This window comes from Cucurbita moschata, unplaced genomic scaffold, assembly GCF_002738365.1.
Source record: "Cucurbita moschata cultivar Rifu unplaced genomic scaffold, Cmos_1.0 Cmo_Scf00015, whole genome shotgun sequence".
NCBI classification, from domain to species: Eukaryota; Viridiplantae; Streptophyta; class Magnoliopsida; order Cucurbitales; family Cucurbitaceae; genus Cucurbita; species Cucurbita moschata.
Genome location: NW_019268531.1, coordinates 4,344,662 through 4,369,697, shown reverse-complemented (window position 1 = coordinate 4,369,697; position 25,036 = coordinate 4,344,662). Strand labels below are relative to the sequence as shown.

Below are 25,036 nucleotides of genomic sequence, written 5' to 3'. Positions count from 1 at the left end.
ATTTTTTTTTTTTTTTTTTTTTATATATATATATATATATATATATAGTATTCAACAAAAGAAACTCCCAAACTCCAAATGCCTAAACGGTTATGGTAATTAATTGCCATAATTGACAACTTTGTTAACTCCTACTAATCACAAAACTAAACAATAATTGGCAACTTTGGTAACTCTTCCTTAAACTTTGACCAGAAAATTGTTAACCTAAAAATACAAAATTACAATTCAAAGGTTTATGAAACTTTAATAATTGAACTCTTCAAAGAGCATGCCAATTCAAGTGAACTTAACAGTAACTCTATGGTCAACTTCAATTTTGCATACATCGACTTTGAAAGCTCCAAATAGTCATTCCTCCTTTAGTGAATAGTTTGTAGCACATAAAATGGAGTTTGAATTAGCCTATCTAATTTTGAAAGTGAAGAATGAATGTTTGTTAAATCTTCTTTTTGTTTCGAACCGTTCAATAGGTCCAGTTGGAACTTGTGGAATACCATGATCCTTATCATTCTACTTTTTTCTATGAAGTATTTGATGGGATTTAGTTCCTTTTATTCATTTTTTTTTTTTTGGGTAATTTTGGTATTTCTTCCATTACTCGTTTTGTCTTTGTCAAAACTTATTTCCAATCTGGCACCAGTAAGTAGTTCACTTTTGTCAAGTAAAAGCCTTAAAGGAAACACTATCATATTCGTTATACTATGGTTCTCTCTTCAGGTTCTTTATGAAATTATATTAGCTAGCTTGGGACGTGGGAAAAAATAATTTTTAATATTTTTAAAGAACTATGGTGCATATTCTTTATTTCTTTAAACATTTCTACTTTATCCCTTAGAAGTCTTTCATATCATATTGCAGATGCCTGTTTGGTAGATTGCAGCTTCTGCGGAGCAGATTTACGCTCTGCACACCTTCAGGTTCATTATATGTCTTTGTTTACGTTTTATATACTCCAGGTAATAGACTTCATAATTTTCTCGATCAGGAACATTTCATCAAGAAAATATAAAACATCCTCCAAGTCCAAATGCCAAGGAAATTACGAAAAGATTCAACTATTCGTTTAATAATTAATATTAAATTTAAAAGGAAGAGTAAGTGCAAGAAGTCCTAGCTGGGGAACAGTGAACATCAAGAACCACAGAAAAATCTACATCTCTGTTTGTTCCTTAGGTTTTCTTTCCAAATATTTCTCTAGTGTCTTTGACCTCACCCAAAACTCAATGAGGAATCTTGGTGAAGGAATGACCTTAATTATATCTGTGAAGTTAGGAGATATTTGTGTAATTCCGTTAAATAAAAGAAGTTGACCTCCATGTTTTTCGGTATTGTTACCTAGTTTATAGAGATTTATTATCTAGTTTATATGGATTTACTTCTATTTATTGCTACCTAGTCTCTAGAGATTTATTTAGATTTATTTTTATCCAGTATTTAGGGTTTTGGTTAATCTCTTCGTAATATAAAAGATACATATACCTCTTAGAAAATTAAGAAGAATTGTGACCAGATAATTTACACTTACAACATGGTATCAGAATTATGCCCTTAACTTAACCATGTTAATAGAATCTTTGAATGTTGAACAAAGAAATTTTGAATCTAGGAGATATAGCCATAGTGAAGATCAGCTCAAAAGTAAAGGAGTTGATCTTGATAGTGTTAGATAGATAGATGACTATAGGGAGGGTACTTTATTTGAGAGGATTGTTGAAGTCTCACGTTGGCTAAATAAGGATAAAGTGATATTATAAGTAAGGGACACCATATTCATAGTCATGAGGCCTTTTGGGAAAATCAAAAGCAAAGCCTCGAGAAGTTAAGCTCAAAGTGGACAATAATATGTCATTGTGGAGGTTCATTGTTCTTAACAAGCTTCTCTTGGAACAGTTCCATGGGTATTGCTTGCCTCTCTTGTGCTGAAAAGAGACCAATTTAGAAGCAAGTAACATCTAGAGGAGTAAGCATTAAGATAATGTCCCCAAAAGGTCACTATCATCGTGCCAATGAAGATAGTTCCCAAAAAGTCTCATGCTAATGTCCTTTACTTATATATCTATGATCCCTTATTTAGTCAATATGGGTCTCCAACAATCTTTTCCTTGAGCAAAATATCGTTCTCTTACACAGTCATCTATTCGTCTAGCACTATCCAGGCCAACTCTTTTTTATGGAGCATATCACTAATCCAATAAAGCTCTACCATGAGCCTTCACTATTTGTTCAGCACTCGAGGATTCTATTGATATGACTAAGTTAAAGGTGTTGGATCGGTATGGCAACTCTAGAGGCGGATGAGGGTCTTAACAATAAAAGTATTTAAGCGTGCTTAATTTTTCAAATTATGAAATTTAGTTCAAGTCAAACAATAAACAATTATGAAAAACTTAGGACAGGTAATAAATCACAAAAACAATTTTAAAATTAAATAGGAAAGAGTTAGAAAATATTAGCACCGTAGTTGGTTCAGTCAAACTCGACAACTCTCTAAAAGAGTAGATTTACAATTTGAGCACTCACAACTATTTCGAATAAGCTTGAAGAGATTCGGTCAAACTCGACAACTCTCTAAAAGAGTAGATTTACAATTTAGTACTCACAACTATTTTGAATAAGCTTGGAGAGAGCAACAAGGGAGAACAATAAGCTTCGAGAGAGCAACAAGGGAGAGCAACAAGCTCGGAGAGAGCAACAAGGGAGAGCAACAAGCTTGGAGAGAGCCACAAGGGAGAGCAACAAGGGTGAACAATTTGAGCACTCACAACTATTTCCTCACAATACAATAAAAACCTCTCAAGAATAAGAGAACTAAAATCGGAAGCTTGGAGAGAGCAACAAGGTAGAACTAAAATCGGAAGCTTGAAGAGAGTAACAAGGTAGAAATAAAATTAGAAGCTTGGAGAGAGCAACAAGTGAGAACAAATAGAGAACAAAAGTGGCAAAAATAGGAATTAATATGTACCATTAAATATTTTCAAACACAACTCTCATATTAATTCCATTTCTCTCCAACACAATTACATAATTTAATGGTCCATATTAATTCTTATTTTTGCCACTTTTTTTTTTTTTATTTAAACTCATCCTCTTCTTAACTTTTCTTCCTCTTATTTTTTAGAGAAATTTTTATTGTGTTGTGAAAAAATAGTTGTGAATGCTCGATTTACTTAGAGAGTTGTGGTGTGTTCTTACAAAATTCTAACAGTTGTAACGGTTTGATCTTGAGCCGTGGAAAGGATTGATCCAAGGAAAGAGTCAAAGAAAGTTTTATTCAAATTCCCAAGAGGCACTTGGGTATAGCGATTGGACTTATGATCCAAGGAAAGAGTCAAGAAAGTTTTATTCAAATTCTCAAGAAGCACTTAGAGAGTGGAGTATGCCGAGTTTGACCGAACCACTCTAAAACTACGTGTTATATTTTTTAACTTTTTTCTGTTTAATTTCAAAATTTCGTTCTAAGTTTTTTATAATTGTTTATTGTTTTGACTTGAACTATTCTTTTAGAGAGTTGTTTTTCATATTTTTCACCTTCTAATTAGGGTTATCATACCGATCCAACAAAAGAGATATTTTGATTCCCTATTTCAAGCATAAATTATCTTGCTCGCATTCCTTCCCAATTTTTCTAGAGATACATGTGCCTTTTATTGTACAAAAATCCCTAAATACTAGATAACAATAAATATGAATAAATCTCTGGGTAACATTAAATCCTTGACAATACCGATAAATTAGGGAGGTCAACTAGTTCTCCTATTTAATCGAATTACACAAATATCTCCAAAGTTAAGAATTATAAAAATATAATTAAGGTCGCTCTTTCAACCGGTCTTCCTTTGGAAAATAGTCCTAGTCGTGTTTACTTCTAGAACCCATTGATTAAAAGGTTCAAGCATCATGCCTCAGGGAATACTTTCTTCACCTGTCGAATGAGGCATTTCTTTACCTACCAATTTAGTCTCTATTTGTAGGATCAAAAGCACTCCCAGGAGCCCGTGGAGATCACAGGCACTCTCAGGAACTTGTGGAGTCCTTAAAATTTTCTAGCTTTCTTTGGTTCTTTGTCGGGGATGGGTTGTCAATTACCTTTGTGGAGGATTGTTGGTCAGGGGATAGAGCCCCTTTTGCTGCCCATTTCCCATCCTTATCGTCCATCTTCACTTGAGTTTGATTATGAGATCCCACATCGGTTGGAGAGGAGAACAAAACACTCTTTATAAGGCTGGGGAACCACCTTAGAAGATGCATTTTAAAAACTTTGAGGGGAAAGTCAAAAGAGGACAATATCAGCTAGTAATGGGCTTGGGCAGTTACAAATGGTATTAGAGCCAGACACTGGGCGATGCGTCAGCGAGGAAGTTGAGCCTCGAAGGGGGTGGACATGAAGCTGAGCCTCGGTGTGTCAGTTTGAACGTTCATTGTTGGACCATGATTCTTTGGTTGTCTCTCTGCTCCTTTGCTGGCCAATTTCTGCTCTCATTCAGGAGTTAGGGATATTCAAATGATAAATAGACATTAAAAACTATACGCAGGTTGAATCATAAGCTAAATTCACGTCATAGGGACTAATGCTTGTACCATTATCGCAAAATTTCAGGGTGCTGATCTAACTAATGCCAACTTAGAGGGAGCTAATCTCGAAGGAGCTAATTTGAAGGTAAAATTTATTTTGAGTACCATGTTTCCTTGGCTTTAGAAACCAAATTCCCTAACCTTAACTGATTGTAGGGCGCAAAACTTCCAAACGCCAATTTGAAGAGTGCAAACCTTCAACGAGCCTATTTGCGATACGTGAATCTTAAGGACACTGTAAGTAAAGCAAGTCGAATTGTAAGATCATGTAGACATTGTTGTTACTCGTTCTTTTTACTTCAGAAACTAATCCTCTCCCTATCTCAAGCTTTGACTCGATATCTACTTAATTTTATAGCAGTTGGAAGGTGCGAGGCTTGATGGAGCCAATTTACTGGGAGCAATCAGATGAACAAGTATTAAAGGTGCATGATTCAAGGAATATCTCTAATGCTTTTATGTCATTCTCTTTCCATGTTCCATCAGATTATGCGTATAGACAAGCAAAATCATTTGGCTGATCAGTAAATACATCATTTACCTGATTTACAGATTATTTCACTGTTTTTCTCTCCAAATCTTTACACATGCACACACATATTTATTTACTCTTATATTTTGGTCATCTGTTGATTGTTATCCCCATTTTAGTTGTAACGGCCTAAGCCCACTGTTAGCAGATATTGTTCTCTTTGGGCTTTCCCTTTCGGGCTTCCCCTCAAGGCTTTAAAATGTGTCTGCAAGGGAAAAGTTTCCACACCCTTATAAAGGGTGTTTCGTTCTCTTCCCCAACTGATGTGGGATATGGTAATATGTTCATTCATATTAATGGCTAGAATTTTGAGATGCTAGAATCGAAATAATCACATATCATAGCTTTAATTACTCACGATGCCCAATAATTGATATTAGTTTGGTGAAGTATTGAGTTTTGAAGTATTTTTTGTTCCTCCTTTTGTAATTGAAGACCCCGTTTAGTTTTTTTTTTTTTTTTTAATTAAAAGTCCGTCCTCAAGAGATTTTGAAATGAAATTCATCTTGAGACTTTTCTTCTTGGAAATTTGAGCATCATCTTTGTCATTTCTAAGTTTCATGTCATTCTTGTGGTAGATTACATTTGAGTCATGCAATCAAGTCTTGATCAGATTCGATTGTAGAGTGACTTCCAAATCTTTGATTTTCTAGACTTATCTCTTAAAAGGTGTTAATCTCTTGTTCATGGTTACATTTTACATCTGGACAAGTTAGGTGCTTGTTGGCTCCATGTGCATTTACCATTTTCCCAATCTGCTTTTAAAAAATTTAGTTTAGGTTAGATATATAGTTTTGGTCTTGAATTATAATTCAGTGTGTAAAATTTTGACAATTGCATCTTAAGTTATAAGTTTAGTGTAGTTTCCTCGAACAAAGTGCGCCTCTCCTTAATTGAGGTTTGACTCCTTTTTTCTTTTTTTTTTGTTGAGTCTTAGCTATGTCAATAGAATCCTCAAATGTCGAACAAAAGTTTAGGGCATGACTAAGTTTAGGGCCTGACTCTGACACTAGGTTAGATGAACACGATTTTCCACAATGGTGAACACGATTTTCCACAATGGTATGATATTGTTGACTTTGCATAACCTCTCATGATTTTGCTTTGGACGTCCACTTTTATGTTCGTACCTAATAGTTTATTGGATCTAAATAGCATCTAATACGTTTGTAATTTACACTTTAAAATTTATTTATGCGTTATGGATGTTTAATTTGGATGTTTAATTTGATTTTGTCGTAAATTTTTTATGTCTAATACGATTGGTACAACTAAGCTTTACACTTTTGAACGGGATGTGGAGAAGTTGGAGAAGTTGGTTTATAATTAGAATATTTCGTAACGTGGAATTTGTTCCTATCTAACGGAATGCTATTGGATCAAATGACAAATGAGAAAAAGATGGCTTTCCTGAAATGTTTGTTGCTATCTATTACAATAACGAATCATTGGTCTAATTAGGTTTATTGCAATAAATGGAAAAAGAATTATGGATTGGTTCATGTTGTTAATTTGTTAAAGAATATATATATATTTACAATTTAGTTATATATACATATTTTTATTTTTATTTAATTATTTATCTTTCATCGACATCTACAAATAATTTTTAATCATATGGAAGGTAATTTTTTAAAATATATACTTAAATTGAGTGGTCAATCTAATTAGATGTGTGAAAATAAATAAATAGATGTATTAAGAATTAACGAAACAAACGAATTAGTCCAACTCAAAAATTTATGGTTGGGTTGGATTGAGTTGAGTTCATTATTTAATAAGAATTGATTAAAATGATTTTTTTTTAATCCGAACAATTAGGTTTGGTCTAAAAAAATATTCAGTCCACGAACATCCATAAAGAAACACTCACAATTTTATTTACATTTTCTCTTTGCTCTCAAATTTAATTAAAAAAACAAAAATAGCTCGTAGGCAATCGAAGAATGTCATCTAGGTGCATTGGCTCAATCGAGTTCACTCAAGATTCTAAGATTCACTCAAGATTCTAAGATACATCAAGTCTCGGGGTCTTTAGTGCCTAGTTTTATCGGCTCTTTTCAATCTATCAAACCTTGTACGTCCATCTCATATATGGATTAAATCTCTCTTAACAAATTTTCTTATTAGCGACCACTCTACAATTTCTCTAATAGGGAACTTGAGGGTTGGTTGGTATGACCCACTGGGTTCCCCTCTTGGTCACGATTAGGTATCCAAAATTTTATTATGACGGGTACCTTGATAGCGGTTTTAATGCAACACATGACTTAGAGTTTGACACGATTCGTCTGTTGAGTTCATAGTGAGCTTGAGACAACCTAATCAAATTTTCCTTTTTCACACTGAGCTTGAGACAACCTAATCAAATTTTCCTTTTTTATGGGCAGCTTTAACGTAGTATGTGTATTTGCATCCTCTTGTGTCTAGTCAACTACGATACCCTAGTGGTCTGCCCTCCTTTTCTTCGTCTTCCTCCTCCTCACCTCCTTTGTCGCCCACCAATGGCAACGACGACGCTAACAACTCCAGCAAGACCCTTTCCCCTGCCTCTAATGTCCGCTTCAAACCGCCCAACCTCATCGTCAAGACCGCTTACCTCATTCTCATCTTCTTTGCCATCTTCATCTCCAAAGCTTCCACCCACTTCCTCAAATAGAATGAACAATTTTTCATCTTCAGGACTTAGAGATTATCGGGACTTAGAGATTAGAGAATGAAAGAAGAAGAATACGAGAGTGCCGAAGAAGAGTAAGAGTAAATTGTTTCCGTCAAAAACTAAGTGTAAGAATATAAATTAACTAAAAAAAGATATTTAGTACCTAATTTTTAAAATTATAGATTTAAGAACTTTTAAAAAAATTTAAATGAACTTAAATTTAATGTTTGAGGGAAAAAAAAAACAGCCTTCTAAGGTTTTATTTATTATACGATACAGATTCATGAATTAAATTCAATACTTTTAAGATTTGTTGTCAGTTTTTTTATTAGACATCAAAAAAAAAAAATTAATATTAAACATTTATGAGTACAAACGTTATCGAGTTAGTTAAATGTAGCGTTGAGTCGTATTGAATTATAACTCTATTTTTGACCCGACCACAAATGAATAAAATTTTTTCAGTTTTCTAAAAATTCAGGCAACGAGCAAAAATATCAGAGCTAGAAACAAGCTGAACCACGAACTTGATGCTTCCAAACAAATAATAAGACAAACCATAATTGGATCTTCTTTACATTTCCATAAACCAATCTTACAAATGCAAAACTGTCATCAGCCAAACACACCCTTGTAATCAAAGAATATGAACAATATAATAAGAATAATACTAAAATAACCACAGAAAGATAGAAAATAAATAAATGGAGCAGTCCTCAAGAATAAATAGCATGAAGAAAATAGAATTTAAGAAACTCATTTCAATCCCCCACAAGCACAGCCAATCCATGTGATGACTTTCCTGAAGCCTAAGTTTTAAGCTCAGGCAGCAACTGGGTGTCCCTGCACGTTTGAAAAACAAAGGATACAAAGTAAACTTCATGATTGAATATATTGTTTGCGTTAAATTGTTATTTAAGTTCGTTACTTTTGATGGATTGGTTATTTCTGTTATATTGTACGACTCGAAATAGCCGAACTTGGGTGAAGCTTTTGAACAAGAATGAAATGAGGTTTTTGAGAGCTTTTTCTTATTGGGAACTATTCATTCTTGGGTATGGATTTGGCAAATTACTTGCATTTTCTTTCAAGACTTTAAACAGCCTAGGTTCTTTGAAGGAGACATGAACAAAATGAGGTTTTAGATGGCTCTCTTATTTGGGGAAATTTTCCTTTTTGGGCATGGTTTTGGTTTAATCTATTTGAAGCTACAGAATCCGCTGCATCAAGAAGTTCGGTTCACTATGAACAAGAAGTTATATTCACCAAGGACATTAACCAACATTGAAATAATTACTTGGTTGATTCTATAATAGCAGAGGAATGATAGGAAATTGAGTTTAAAAAACAGAAAACTAGAAAAAATATATATATTTGAGTAAGTAATTTATAAAAACTGTAGTCTACGATTGTTCTTAGGTACAGATGTGCTAAATTAAGCTACTCACAGCAAGGAAATTTTCCTAAGAATCATGACTTTTAAGTCATCATAGAGAAAAGGGTTTCATAGACGCACCTTTGAGGTTAAGTTCGACATAGCCAAATGGAATTTCTCTCTGGTTTTTGTACCTGCTGCCTGCCCTGCTTTTGCAACCTTGCCAAAAGCACCGTTTAGCCAAGCAGCACCCGACGTCACATACCTGCTCGACACCAAGATGGAGTGAAACAATTAAGTCACTTCTGTCTATTGTCATAACTGCTTTATTTAGAATGAATAGTAGAACCATTGCAATTTATTTGAACGGTAGAAATATACGACTATATCAGTTTAAAGTTCTCGAGAAATTGAAACACTAGGGAGTTGTTTGGGAGAAGTTTTAGAAAACTAATTTTTGGCTTTCTTGCGAGGTGTGAAGAATGTTTGAGTTCTAAATTTTGAATATAGCAGAAGGCAAGTAAAAATTGCATAGGGGATAAGATAATGCCAACTGAAGTTTCCTCAAGAATCAAGATGCATACTTGCTTGTTTTGACAGCAGATCCTGTGTCGTTGATTTTCCTCTCAGCTGCGAAGATTGCAGCCATTGTTTTATCTGAAACATGAAGCTTTTGATCTACAGACTTGACTTTCTCGTTAACCACCGAAATCCCAACTGTCAATTTCTCTGTGAGCCCAACCTTTCTGTCAAAGGATAATACCTTTGCAGATGCACTAGCTGTTAACTGATGTTTTTCATCAAATGCTTTAGCCTTGTTCATGGCATCTTGTCCAATTGCTGAACCTTTAGCAAGCACACTTGCAACTACTTCTTGTGCTCTATTAACATACATTCTTCCACTGCTAGGCTGGCTCGCAGAATCCTGTAAACACGAGATTTTAGATGGGAAAAAAGAAACAATGCCTCACCATCCACTTGTATAGTTAACATGTCCTACACTGAAGACAGAAACAATAAACATGTCCTACACTTTTTCATTTGATGAAACTCCCCAGCCTTGGTTTATCATTAATAGCACATCAACGTGAAGGAAAATGTTGCTCAAATACTTGATATTCATTGAGGGTATCAACACATTTACCTCGATGCTAGGAAAATTATTTTCTGTAGGAGTGAGAGGTGCAGCATTGTCCACAGCCCGTACTTCCTGCAAACATAGAGAATTTAAAGCATTGGATATAGAACAAACGGCTCGACAGACCTGGAAATATATTCAAACACAAAAATAATACCTGCATTTCTCTTCTCGGTACATAATTTTCTGCAGGAGATATGCTCACTATCTGATCTACAATTGTTGCACCCTGCGTGGCAAAAGAATAAATAATATAAATTGTTTATAGCGGCTTATGGCATCAGCGAGATATGGAGAAGAGAAGATATATTTTCATTACTGCATGAAGAAAAGATCAAATAATTCCATTATTGCGTAAAGAAATGATCATGCGGAGAAAAGCTATTAACTTCCTTCTTTTTCTATAAATATGTCCATTTAGTACTACTTCTCACCGATGCTTTTATTCGTAACAAAAAGTAAAAGCAATGCAGATGTTTATAAACTTCTGTTCATAAAGTTCAGTCTAATAGTTTCATGTAAAGAAATGATCATGCAGAAAAAAGCTATTAACTTCCTTCTTTTTCTATAAACACGTTCATTTAGTACTACTTCTCACCAATGCTTTTATTCTTAACAAAAAGTAAAAGCAATGCAGATGTTTATAAACTTCTGTTCATAAAGTTCAGTCTAATAGTTTCATTTCGACCATTACTCTAATCTCCTCTTTTTTTTCTCTTTTTCCATCCTTGCTTTCCTTGAGTTGTTTTTCACTCCAAAATTATGGACTTCTAAAAAGTGATACAAAATGAAAAATAACCCAAAAATCCATCATAGTTCTTAAAAAATAAAAATAAAAAACTTTTCCAAAACCTCTATAAACATTAGTTTGTTAACTCATCTCCGGTTCATTTTTTCTTGTTTTTTTTTTTCATTTTTTATTTTTAATTATTATTAGAAAGGATGGAGTATGTTCAGAAAGACAAAATGCAAACACAGGGTGGCTTCTATGAAGAAATCGTATATTAGCTCATACGAAACTTCTGCTGTTATGTTTGAGGTTACCTGTAGAAAATCTTCTTCTAAAAACTTGAATATCTTTAACATAAAAAGTATTTCCCAAAAAAAATAACGAGATTCTTCTCATATTTCACTTCTCAATTCAATCAAACCTAATGGCAAGAAAATGAAGGAAAGAAACGTAAAAGGACAAAGAACCAACTGGACACTAAGGGCAAGTGTGGGAGTGATTTTGAAAGAGTTAAATCACTTCTGCCATTATCAATTTCACTCCAAAATATGGTTTTAATGATTCAAAATCTATATTAATTATATGAAAAATTGTTTTAAAAGAGTAAAATCAAACATGATTTTGAACAACTAAAGACGTATTTCGAAGTGATTTTGAAAATTGCAAAAGGAAATTAACCATTTCAAAATAAACATGCCCTAACAACCTTCCTTAAATAAACCTTCCTTAAATAAGAAGGTAAACATAACTAAATTTAGACCCACATGAACCAAACTTCAACTAGACGCATTTTCAAATTCATTGTAAAAGGGTTAACAAGTTCAACAAACGCATCACTAGAACTGACTTCGTGGATACGAAAGAGAATCAAGGCGATGAAATACCGATAACAACAAGGCAATTTCAAGAGCTTTGGGATCTCTAAATGTCACGAACGCAGTCTTCGATTGCCCCTGCTCACTGCACCGACAAGAAAATATTTAACAAAAAAAAAAAAAAATAAAATAAAAAATCAGGGGAAAACCACAAAACTCTCGTGCTAATAATTGCTCACTATTTTTTCTCGGATGCCAAACAGTACAAAATCTAAAATAAATCAGCCGCATAGAAAAGGAAATCGATCAATCATACACATCTCAACTTTTCCACTTTTTGCAGTTCTGTTCACAGTAACACAGTCAATCACCTACCATTGGATTTCTACGTGCTCAATCTCTCCAGAAAAGGAGAAGAACTCATGAATCTCCCTCTCAGTAGCTAGATCCGACACGTTCCTGGCTTGAACCGTCCGCGTCTGAGACTGAGTAGAATAAATCAAGATCAAAACCAAGCGAAAAATTGAAGCTGATTACAGAAATCAGAGAGAAAAAGTGGAAGAACAGTACTGAAAATTCAAGGATCCGTTACCTGCATGGCGAATAATCGAAGAACTCGGCGATTTCTTGTAGAGAGAGAAAGTAGAGAGAAACTTGCAGAGGTGGGAGCTTAGAGGGAATTTGAAAGCAGTTTCTCCAGATAGCGTGAGAGGACAACTAGTATTCCACGAATCTTCACTTTCCAAATTTGCCCCTCTGATTTTAATTATTTTACTTTTTTTTATTTAGTTATTTATTGTGAATTTTTAGATTTTAATTTTTGAAATTTAAATTTATAAATCTCCCGTAAAATTAGTTTCTAATTTTTTCAAAATTATAATTTAATTTTTAAACAAATTTTAAATTTATATTGAAAAAATTGATTATCTTTTAAATTTATAAAAAGTAAATTGAATAAGACTAAAAGGTTACAAAAGACATTTTCCAAATTTATATTGTTTTAATTCATTTTTAAAACCTTTTTCCAAATTTTGAATTTAAGGAAAATTAAATTTTAAATTTTATTTTTGGTTTATTTAAAAGTTTCATGTAAAATAAATGCTTGGAAAACCAACTTAATAATTTATAATAAAAAATAGAAACTTAAATATTAAGCTTTTTTTTTTATCTAATTTTTAAAAATTAAAAGATAGTTTTTAATAATTTATTTATTTATTTATTTTTGTATAGATTATAATTTCAAATATTAATTTTAAGAAATTATTGTAAAATAAATTGTGAGAAAATTATTTTGAAAATATGTTTAGATGTGTTTTTTTTTTAAAATGAAAATTATTATTATTATTATTATTTTACCAATATTTTAATTTTGTTTCTTCATAAATTAGACATTGGTTAAGGTAAAAAAAAAAGTCAAATGTTTGACTTTATGACTTAATTGTTTACTAATGTTTTAGTTAATATAAAATTTTAAAATTAATTTGGAACTTTACTTAAAATAACTTTAATAAAATTACTTAAAAAAGACTTTTTTAAATACTTAAAAACTCTTTGAAAAAATTATAATTTAATTAAAAAAAGAATTTTAAAATGCATAATTTAATTCAAGTTGGTTATTATAATTAAAAAGAGAGAGTGAGAAGGAAAGAATGAAATGGCAGAATGGTAAATAAAGAACAAAGAGGAGGGCAGGAGAGGGATATGGGAAATTCGTTTCTTGGTCAACCAGATAACTTTGACCGCCGAGTAAGACCTTGTTTGGACTGCGCTGCTCCTTAAAACCGGAATAGTACAGATTTTGAATTTTCCACTTCCCACGTTCTTTCCAATCATTTTCTTTTTTAAAAAGATTTTTAAAAAAATTTAAAAAATTTAAATATATATATGGTTAATACGGTTTAAAAAAAACTTATAAAATTTTAAAAGTATTATTAATATCATTTATTTTTGTAAAAAAAAATTTACTATTAATATCATTTTATGCAATGTAAATCATAGGATATTCTACCTTTTAATAAACATAGAATTAAGTCAGGCAACAATAATATAGTTAATGATGTCATTTTCATTCATGGATTACATTTGATAATAGTCAAGTAGTAATAATATATGCGGTCAATGACATTTCTTTTTCTTATCTTATGTATGACATACTTGACGGTGACGGGACATCAACGGTTGGAAAATGGAACATGTCAGGCCTACCTTGTAGGCTAGTATGCAGAATCTATAATTTGGAGCTCTAATACCAACTGGGTTATTCCAACCATTTGATTGTGATATCGAAAGGGAGGTGGCTTGAGAAATCCCACATCGATTGGATGGGGGAATGGGAGCTAGTGTGGACACTGGGTGTCACAACCTAACTATGAAGAAAGTAGGTTGTGACAAGAGAAGCGGCGACCTTCAAGTGGCTCCTATCCGACCACACAAGGGCCTAGACGAGTGTCATGATGCGACCGAGGAGACCAGTGCATCATCTAACACACCACACATAGTGGGCATTGAAGACAAGTCGAGACATAAGCAAGATAGAGAAATGGAATTGACAAGAGGGGCAAAGATAGGCTTGTTGAAGGGTCGGGTAGGGTCCCGAGCCTTAACCTAGAAAGTCGAGGTTCTAGAAGGTTTTCGGGTATGCGGTTCTGGAGTTAAGTTCGTACATATGAGATATGAATGCTTGCCAAATTTGGTGCCAATCGGACACCAGACTGACGCTCCATGACACCGTATGACCGTTCGCCAAAATCATGTCTATGCCTGATGGATTAAAAATGACTCAAATGTACTATAGGGGTACCATGGTGTCACCTCTCCACCCCCCTATTGCCTAAGCGAGCTATTTGTGACACATACGTGTGTCACAACGAGGGTGAGCAAGTCGAGGTTCCGAAAGATTTTTGGTCATGCGATTCTAGAGTTAATTTCGTACATATGAGATATGAATGCTTGCCAAATTTGGTGTCAATCGGACACCAGACTACAGCTCCATGACACCGTATGACCGTTCGCCAAAATCATATCTATGCCTGATGGATTAAAAATGACTCAAAATGTACTATAGGGGTACCATGGTGTCAACTCTCCACCACCCCTGGGCCCTATTGCCTAAGCGAGTTATTTGTGGGACATATGTGTGTCACAACGAGGGCGAGCAAGTCGAGGTTCCACAAGGTTTTCGGTCATGCGGTTCTAAAGTTAAGTTCGTACATATGAAATATGAATGCTCGCCTAATTTGGTGTCAATCGGACGCTAGACTGATGCTCCATGACACCATATGACCGTTCGCCAAAATCATGTCTATGCCTGATGAATTAAAAATGGCTCAAAATGTACTCTAGAGGCACTATGTTGTCAGCTTTCCACCACCCCTAGGCTCTGTTGCCTAAGCGAGCTACCCTGTGGCACATACGTGTGTCACAACGAGGGCGAGAAAGTCGAGGTTCCAAAAGGTTTTCGGTCATGCGGTTCTAGAGTTAAGTTCGTACATATGAGATATGAATGCTTGCCAAATTTGGTGTCAATCGGACACCAGACTACAGCTCCATTTCGTACATATGAGATATGAATGCTTGCCAAATTTGGTGTCAATCGGACACCAGACTACAGCTCCATGACACCGTATGACCGTTCGTCAAAATTATGTCTATGCCTGATTGATTAAAAATGACTCAAAATGTACTATAGAGGTACCATGGTGTCAGCTCTCCACCACCCCTGGGCCCTATTGCCTAAGCAAGCTATTTGTGACACATACGTGTGTCACAACGAGGGCGAGCAAGTCGAGGTTCCACAGGGTTTTCGGTCATGCGGTTCTAGAGTTAAGTTCGTACATATGAAATATGAATGCTCGCCAAATACAGGGTTTTCGGTCATGCGGTTCTAGAGTTAAGTTCGTACATATGAAATATGAATGCTCGCCAAATTTGGTGTCAATCGAACACTAGACTGACGCTCCATGACACCGTATGACCGTTCGCCAAAATAATGTCTATGCCTGATGAATAAAAAATGGCTCAAAATGTACTATAGGGTCACCATGGTGTCAGCTTTCCACCACCCCTAGGCTCTGTTGCCTAAGTGAGCTACCCTGCGGAACATACGTGTGTCACAACGAGGGCGAGCAAGTCGAGGTCCAAAAGGTTTTCGGTCATGCGGTTCTAGAGTTAAGTTCGTACATATGAGATATGAATGCTTGCCAAATTTGGTGTTAATCGAACACCAGACTACCGCTCCATGCCACCGTATGACCGTTCGTCAAAATTATGTCTATGCCTGATTGATTAAAAATGACTCAAAATGTACTATAGGGGTACCATGGTGTGAGCTCTCCACCACCCCTGGGCCCTATTGCCTAAGCGAGCTATTTGTGACACATACGTGTGTCACAACGAGGGCGAGCAAGTCGAGGTTCCAAAAGGTTTTTCGGTCATGCGGTTCTAGAGTTATGTTCGTACATATGAAATATGAATGCTCGCGAAATTTAGTGTCAATCGAACACTAGACTGACGCTCCATGACACCGTATGACCGTTCGCCAAAATCATGTCTATGCCTGATGAATTAAAAATGGCTCAAAATGTACTAGGGGCACCCTGGTGTTAGCTTTCCATCACCCCTGGGTTCTGTTGCCTAAGCGAGCTACCCTGTGGAACATACGTGTGTCACAACGAGGGCGAGCAAGTTGAGGTTCCAAAAGGTTTTCGGTCATGCGGTTCTAGAGTTAAGTTTGTACATATGAGATATGAATGCTTGCTAAATTTGGTGTCAATCGGACACCAAACTACCGCTCCATGACACCGTATGACCATTCGTCAAAATTATGTCTATGCCTGATGGATTAAAAATGACTCAAAATGTACTATAGGGGTACCATGGTGTGAGCTTTCCACCACCCGTGGGCCTTATTGCCTAAGCGAGCTATTTGTGACACATACGTGTGTCACAACGAGGGCGAGCAAGTCGAGGTTCCAAAAGGTTTTTCGGTCATGCGGTTCTAGAGTTAAGTTCGTACATATGAAATATGAATGCTCGCCAAATTTGGTGTTTTCGGTCATGCGGTTCTAGAGTTAAGTTCGTACATATGAAATATGAATGCTCGCCAAATTTGGTGTCAATCGAACACTAGACTGACGCTCCATGACACCGTATGACCGTTCGCCAAAATCATGTCTATGCCTGATGAATTAAAAATGGCTCAAAATGTATTATAGGATTCCTATGGTGTCAGCTTTCCACCACCCCTGGGCTCTGTTGCCTAAGCGAGCTACCCTGCGGAACATACGTGTGTCACAACGAGGGCGAGCAAGTCGAGGTTCCAAAAGGTTTTCGGTCATGCGGTTCTAACATACGTGTGTCACAACGAGGGCGAGCAAGTCGAGGTTCCAAAAGGTTTTCGGTCATGCGGTTCTAGAGTTAAGTTCGTACATATGAGATATGAATGCTTGCCAAATTTGGTGTCAATCGGACACCAGACTACCGCTCCATGCCACCGTATGACTGTTCGTCAAAATTATGTCTATGCCTGATTGATTAAAAATGACTCAAAATGTACTATAGAGGTACCATGGTGTGAGCTCTCCACCACCCCTGGGCCCTATTGCCTAAGCGAGCTATTTGTGACACATACGTGTGTCACAACGAGGGCGAGCAAGTCGAGGTTCCACAGGGTTTTCGGTCATGTGGTTCTAGAGTTAAGTTCGTACATATGAAATATGAATGCTCGCCAAATTTGGTGTCAATCAAACACTAGACTGACGCTCCATGACACCCTATGACCGTTCGCCAAAATCATGTCTATGCCTGATGAATTAAAAATGGCTCAAAATGTACTATAGGGTCACCATGGTGTCAGCTTTCCACCACCCCTAGGCTCTGTTGCCTAAGCGAGCTACCCTGTGGCACATACGTGTGTCACGACGAGGATGAGCAAGTCGAGTTCCAAAAGGTTTTCGGTCATGCGGTTCTAGAGTTAAGTTCGTACATATGAGATATGAATGCTTGCGTTCCAAAAGGTTTTCGGTCATGCGGTTCTAGAGTTAAGTTCGTACATATGAGATATGAATGCTTGCCAAATTTGGTGTCAATCGGACACTAGGCTACAGCTCCATGACACCGTATGACCGTTCGTCAAAATTATGTCTATGCCTGATGGATTAAAAATGAGTCAAAATGTATTATAGGGGTACCATGGTGTGAGCTCTCCACCACCCCTGGGCCCTATTGCCTAAACGAGCTATTTGTGACACATACGTGTCACAACGAGGGCGAGCAAGTCGAGGTTCCAAAAGGTTTTCGGTCATGCGGTTCTAGAGTTATGTTCGTACATATGAACTATGAATGCTCGCCAAATTTGGTGTCAATCGGACACTAGACTGACGCTCCATGATACCGTATGACCGTTCACCAAAATCATGTCTATGCCTGATGAATTAAAAATGGCTCAAAATGTACTATAGGGGCACCATGGTGTCAGCTCTCCACCACCCATGGGCCCTATTGCCTAAGCGTGCTATTTGTGACACATACGTGTGTCACAACGAGGGCGAGTAAGTCGAGGTTCCAAAAGGTTTTCGGTCATGTGGTTCTAGAGTTAAGTTCGTAGATATGAAATATGAATGCTCGCCAAATTTGGTGTCAATCGGACACTAGACTACCGCTCCATGACACCGTATGACCGTTCGCCAAAATCATGTCTATGCCTGATGGATTAAAAATGACTAAAAATGTACTATAGGGGGTACCATGGTGTCAACTCTCCACCACCCCTGGGCCCTATTGCCTAAGCGAGCTATTTGTGGCACATACGTGTATCACAACGAGGGCTTGCAAGTCGAGGTTCCAAAAGGTTTTCCATCATGCGATTCTAGAGTTAAGTTCGTACATATGAAATATGTATGTTAGCCAAATTTGGTGTCAATCGGACACTAGATTGATGCTCCATGACATCGTATGATCGTTCGCCAAAATCATGTCTATACCTGATGAATTAAAAATGGCTCAAAATGTACTATAGGGGCACCATGGTGTCAGCTCTCCACCACCCCTAGGCTTTGTTGCCTATGCGAGCTATATTGTGGCACATACGTGTGTCACAACGAGGGCGAGCGTGTTGAGACGAGTGTTTCGAGAATTCCTTTGAAATGAGTCTTTCAAGGACAGTACCGAGCGGCATAGGTGTTCCAATATTGCGCTCCAGCTTGCGTGTCGGAGGTTGCTACATACACTCGCTATCCGGTACAGTATCTGTAAATGACATGGCATGGGAACGGAAGGGCCAATGTCTCAATAGAACTCGTGTGAATGGATGTTCGGGATGTCTCGATGAGATGAGCGACAAGTGGGCCCATTCTCGATGGAATGACCGATCGAGTTGTGATGGTCGACGATACCTCGAGACTCGAGATGATGTCAAGACATGTGAGCCATGTCGATGGGGATCGAGATGACAAGATGAGACGCGACGTTGCATTGAGAGGCCTTGGCCCTGAGCAGAGGCAAGGTCAAGCAGAATGACTTGGCTAGTGTAGAGGCAAGTCGGTTGTATCGCAGAACGATTGAACATGCACGCGCAGGTGACGTGTGTAGTCGAACAAGCTTGGATTTCACACCAACGATATTCGATTGGCGAAGACAAACCTCGCCTAAGGTCCGATGAAGCCACAAAGTCGGAGTAAAAAATATATATGGGGCTTAATTTCCCTTAAGGATGGTCGTGAGTGTGTTAAGATCACGACACCGCGTGGTTGAAAAAGTAGGACCGTGATACGAGGCCCCAAATGGAGGTGGATTGTGAGATCCCATATCTGTTGGAGAGGGAAATGAAGCTTTCTTTATCTTTACAAGGGTATGGAAATCTCTCCCTAGCCTACGCATTTTAAAAATTTTGAGGGGAAGCCCGAAGGAGAAAGCTCAAAAAAGACAATTTCTGCTAGTGGTGAGCTTGAGCTATTACATAATGTATTATATAGACCCACGACAGTCAAGTCGTGTTCACAATTAGAGATTAGTTTGCAAACACCTAATCGTCTCCATATAACAAAATAAACATATCATGCACGAAACATATCATAAATAGGTACATAATATGACAATCTAATCGTGAATACCTAGGCATGCACATTCAGTTTCATTCAATTTTGAGTTCAGTTCTTCATAATCATAAAAATCGAGTATACATCAAGTCAACATGTTCTTCATCGAACATATTAGTTCATTTCAATCCTAATTAATATTAGTACTTCTTATAATATCCTCACATTCTTCATATACTCGACCTAAATTATCACAAGTCACATGCTCACCAACTTTTGTATTGGTTCGTTCCTTAACCACATCTTACTAAGAGAGCTAATGCTATGATACCATTTAGAATGACCCAAGCCCAAGATTCAGATTAGGTCGAAATCAAGATTTGACACCTGATGACCCCAACATTACCCTGCATCCCGTGCGACACCTCCTCTATTCGGGTATCACAAATGCCTTTATTAGTCATTCTCTCCTCAAATCACTCTCATTTGAAAGTGGTCACGCTTCATTCATGTACCCCTCCTCTACTCGGGTATCACAAATGCCTTATTAGACGCAATATTCAATCTATTCGACCTTTTAATACGATATTGAAAGTCTAGAAACCTATTCGACCTTTTGAAATTTAAAATACCTAGATACTTTTTAAAATTTAAAGATCTATTAAATAGAAATAAAAAATTCAATAATTAAACTTGTAATTTAACTCTTTTTTTTTTAAATAATTATTTTTGAAAACTTAAGAATCAAAATAAAATAATTAAAAACAATTAATTATAAGTTTAATTTTTGATATATTAAACACAATTTCGCTTCATTAAATATCAAATTTAAATTTATATCTAATAAACTAATTCAATTTGGGCATAAAATTAAAATTAAAAGTAATTATTTTTAGATATTTTTAAAATTGAAATTTTTATTAAATAAAATTAAAAAAAAATTAGGACGTATTAGATATTTGACTATTAATATTATGATTTAAACCAAAAAAATAATTGAGGAAAAAAGAACACGTGATGTGCATGTGGAATCTACCTGTCATTTGGCTTTTATTTCATTCTTACGTCCCCTATTCAACTACCATATGGTCCTAATTAATCGATTAATCTTTATCCTTAATTATTAATTTTAAATTAAATTAAATATTTTTTTAATAAATATATTTTTATCTTATTTCATGCTAACTTATCCAATCACCAAAAAGTTGGTCAAACTTTTTTTCAATTCATGTGTTTTTTTTTACTAAATTAATGAAAATTACTTTAAACTTTAAACTTTATTTTTAAAAATATTTATAAATTTTCCAAAGATTTAAACAATATCATTTTCACTTTTAAAATACTTTTCTACTTTTTCAAAAACAAAATATTTTCAAACTTCATAAAAAAAAAATAAAAAAAAAAAATCAGTAATTTCAAGAATATTAATATAATAATATTAAAAAGTATAAAAATAATCTATAATATTAAAATTTTGTCCAAATTCACGATGCAAACAATAATATATATATATATATATTTAAAGTTGAAGGATATTTTTGAAACACTATTTAAAGTTATTAAATTTTTTTTTTATTTATTTTTTAAATTAAAATATATTATTAAAACTTTTCAAAGTTTAAAAGTTTTTTTAGACAAATAAATTTAATTTTTGGATTATAATTTTGAAAGTTTACATTTTGTTTTGTCCAACTCAGCTGACAAATCAGTGTTTGCCACGTGGCAATTATTTCCCCTTTTTTAAAAAATTCATTTAATTTTTTCTAATTGGTGGTTGGAATGAGCCGAAAAATAAAATGATGCATTTGTTATTTTTTTAATTTGAATTAATAAAAATAGTTACATTATTATTAAAAAAGGTTGAATAATATTTTGGTTATTTTAAAAAATAAATAAATAATGAGTCGAAAAGTCTATGGGTTAAATAGTCAAACATTTAAAAAAAAATTTAATCTATAAATTTGATGATAATTTTAGGGATTTATATATACAAATAATTTTAATTAATGATTTATGGAAACATAAAATTTAAAATTTAAAAGTCAAATTATTATATTTATTTTCATTTATTGTTTATTACGTCAATATTCTCTTTTAAAAATGACGCGGAGTTTACGAGCATTGAAAAAAATTTATAAAGTATAATTATAATGTGAATGAAGGGAAGAATATGATACGAAAATTTTTTGTATAACTAGTTACATTAAAAAGGTAAAAAAGGAACTTTTTCCTCACTCGATCCTAAATAAATATTGATTAGACGATACGGGTGTACATTCAACTTGACAACCCGACAACCCGGTTTGGGTTGGATTGGGTTGGATTAGCTTTTCAGGTTGGTTTGGGTTCATTTTTCTGAACCTGAACTGACTCGGTTCGGTTTCGAGTTCATGGGACAAAACCCTCGAATTGACCGGAGCCAAATAAAAATATATACGCCCCCTACAAGACTGACATGTCTGTATCAGTGTCATTTATTTCGGTTCTCATATTTAAATTCTTTTTATTTATTTTCTTGGAAATCAAATTTCATGCCAATAATTTCTCAAATGAAAAAATTCATAAATTTGTATAATTTTTTTTTATATAATTCTTTTATAAAAATTATAATAAATTTAATAATATTTCATAAATGAATGTTCTACTAATATAATTTTAAGAAATTTAAATTTAAATATTACAAACTTCAAAATAATATTTAATTACTAATAAATAAATAAATAAATAAAAGGTAGAATTTTCATTCTCTGGCATCTTTAATTTTATTATATTTATTTATTTTTTTAATATAGTTTAAAGTTCTTATGAGATATTATGATTAGAATATTCATGGTTGTGATATTTAAAGAATTAAGTTTACTTTTAATTTAAGAATAAATAAATAAAGAAAAAAAAAGGATTACTTGCATCCACAGACTCTTCCTATTGGTCCAAAATATAATTGGAAATTATTAAAAAAAAAAGTATATAAATGTGAAAAGTCAAGAATCAGATGCACCCTTCCTATTAAAATATCAATGGGTAAATCCGTAATCACATCCATTATTAGGGTAAAATCGTAATTGCAACTTATATTTTTTCTGATTTTATTTTCATAAAAATAAATATGATTTTTTTTATAAATAATAGAATAAACTTATTTTAATTGATATAATTTTTGTTATGAAAATTAGGTCCGCTAATTTAGAGAATAATGGTGAATTTATAATTAAAAAGATACTTTTTTGGAATGAGACCTTTTTGGAAAGCTCAAAGCAAAACCACGAGAGCTTATGCTCAAAGTGGACAATATCATACCATTGTGGAGAGCGAACATGGTATTAGAGTCATGCTCTAAACTTAGCTATGTCAATAGAACCTCAAATGTCGAACAAAGGACTCCAAAGGAAAAAAGGAGCCGAGCCTCCCGCCTCGAAGATATAGTAAAATATGACTAAGACTCCAAAAGAAAAAGAAGTCGAGTTTCAATTAAGGGGAGCCATACTTTGTTCGAGGGAGGTGTTGGATGAAAGTTCCATATCGGCTAATTTAGGGAAAGATCATGAGTTTATAATCGAAGAATACTATCTCCATTGGAATGAGAGCTCAAAGTGAACAATATCATACAATTGTGGAGAGTCGTGTTCGTCTAACACCCACGAGTAACTCGTGTTGGTCGACTAAGTCTTTTAAGGTCCAAAACTTCGTACGGGTTCAGTAAGTTGAGACCGGTCGATTTTAGCAGATTAAAGCTGTGTTTGAAAATGATCGGTTAAAGCTTAGTGACAACTAGAGAAAACCGAAAATATCCAACTATAATTCTTGTTATGTTAACATAAACGACAGATTTAGACTTGGTTATTAATCGCTGTCTAATTTTATTAGATATAAATTAATTATAAAAAATTTAATATTATTAATATTTATTTTTTTTTAGCTTTGTGAATTGTGAACTGGTACGATGAGGTGTCAGGCTACAGTTCGTCCACGTGTCAAGAGGAGAAACACTTGGAGAGATCGTGGGCACGTGACATTCCCGATGACACCAGCCATTATCTTACTCAAACGAGTAATTTTCCCAAATGTATAGGGGTATTTTCGTCAAGTAATGTGAATTACCAAAACTACCCCTCCCAGTCTTGAGAAACTCAGCCTCGTCTTCTAATGGAAACTCTCTCTCTGTCTCTCTCTGTCTCTTCGTCTCTCAGTGTGCGCGCTTTTGATTCCAGGTATATTCTTTGGTGCGCTTCCGTTTCTGTTTCGTCTCTTAGATATATTTCATTTCAGTTCTTCATGTTCTTACGATTTTGAAGGCTGTTCTTGTATGCTCAAATCTTTTCCAAGGTTTTCCACTGCATTTCTATCGAACTAGGCCGAGGTGATTTCATTTAATGATCTTTTTTTTTGTTGTTTTCATCTTCCCATTTGAATTGTCGCAGCTTATAATTGGATCGTGTAATTAGAGTTTCATGTGTTTTTTTGTGGAAAATTTTGTGTGTGGAAAGGGAATGGGGATTTGGTCTGTTTTTAGGATCTCGAGCTGTTTTTGAGAAACTTTTTTTGGTGCTTGGCGTGATTGTTTGATAAAGTGGTGATGATTGCTTTGAGCTTATAAGTCTCTACTTGTTGTGTGTTCTTGAGGTAGCTGACATTTCCTTTTCTGGGGTTGATTCGTTTTGAGGGGAAATTCTATTTTTACCCGACCTAGTTTCCATTTTAAGGGGTTGTGATCTGTATCTGATTGTTTGACAACTGTTATTGATGTCTTATTGGCTTGCATCTTCTGTGATCTCGGAGGATTTACGTAGGAATGCTTGCAAATTAGCGTCTGTTTTGACGCTTGGGAATCCACCGGAGAACTCTAAATGGGACTCTCTTGTCTTCCTTTCTTCTTCAGCACTTAATGTAATTTACAGTCTTCTAATTTTTTTTATAAATTTTTTTATAGAAAAGATATAATTTAGATCCTGTTTTGAAGAATAAACAAGATTATGAATGTCAGTAGAATTTTTGTACGACTTTGAGTAATTATGCTTTATTGATAATTTCTGATGCTTAGTTTAGCGACAGAAACGTCCTCTGCTTGCTTTCTGAGTTCATGATTTTTCTCTGCATTTGCATACTATCTATTGTCTTTTGGTGCATCTTTTTTTTTTTTTTTTTTTTTTTTTTTTTTTTTTTTTTTTTTTTTTTTTTTTTT

The 25,036-nt window shown here is 34.7% G+C and overlaps 3 protein-coding genes across 7 annotated transcripts in view; 2 read left to right on the top strand and 1 right to left on the bottom strand.

The window, feature by feature from the left end:
• The window catches only part of LOC111453440 (FH protein interacting protein FIP2-like), a 13,072-nt gene extending 6,580 nt beyond the window's left edge, over positions 1-6,492 (top strand). Inside the window, exons 8-12 of one of the 4 annotated variants that reach the window (XM_023094559.1) lie at positions 862-920; positions 4,601-4,660; positions 4,732-4,812; positions 4,937-5,000; positions 6,379-6,492. In XM_023094559.1, the coding sequence (XP_022950327.1) occupies positions 862-920; positions 4,601-4,660; positions 4,732-4,812; positions 4,937-4,987 (251 nt within the window). In that variant the 3' untranslated portion in view covers positions 4,988-5,000; positions 6,379-6,492. Of the gene's footprint in view, positions 1-861; positions 921-4,600; positions 4,661-4,731; positions 4,813-4,933; positions 5,137-6,378 lie in introns of those variants that run through there. The other 3 variants (XM_023094557.1, XM_023094558.1, XM_023094556.1) reach the window with 3 other exon arrangements.
• Positions 6,493-8,311: 1,819 nt separating this feature from the next.
• On the bottom strand, positions 8,312-12,538 carry LOC111453443 (binding partner of ACD11 1). The gene is made up of 8 exons (XM_023094562.1): positions 12,417-12,538; positions 12,200-12,309; positions 11,894-11,969; positions 10,437-10,508; positions 10,286-10,351; positions 9,726-10,066; positions 9,283-9,406; positions 8,312-8,609 (listed from the first exon to the last, which is right to left on the bottom strand). The coding sequence occupies exons 1-8, from the start codon at positions 12,420-12,422 to the stop codon at positions 8,589-8,591; spliced, it is 816 nt and encodes a 271-aa protein (XP_022950330.1). The 5' UTR covers positions 12,423-12,538; the 3' UTR covers positions 8,312-8,588.
• An 11,439-nt stretch (positions 12,539-23,977) lies between these two features.
• LOC111453270 overlaps positions 23,978-25,036 on the top strand; it is a 9,637-nt gene continuing 8,578 nt past the window's right edge. For both annotated transcript variants that reach the window (XM_023094314.1, XM_023094313.1), the window contains exon 1: positions 23,978-24,065. The gene's annotated coding sequence lies outside the window, so the exon portion shown is untranslated. The remainder of the gene's footprint in view (positions 24,066-25,036) is intronic.

Coding starts and splice junctions, on each gene's coding strand:
- LOC111453443 (XM_023094562.1), bottom strand. Junction 10,509..11,893: donor AAATTGCCTTGTTGTTATCG/GTATTTCATCGC, acceptor TTTGCCACGCAG/GGTGCAACAATTGTAGATCA. Junction 9,407..9,725: donor TCTGCTGTCAAAACAAGCAA/GTATGCATCTTG, acceptor GGTGTCGAGCAG/GTATGTGACGTCGGGTGCTG.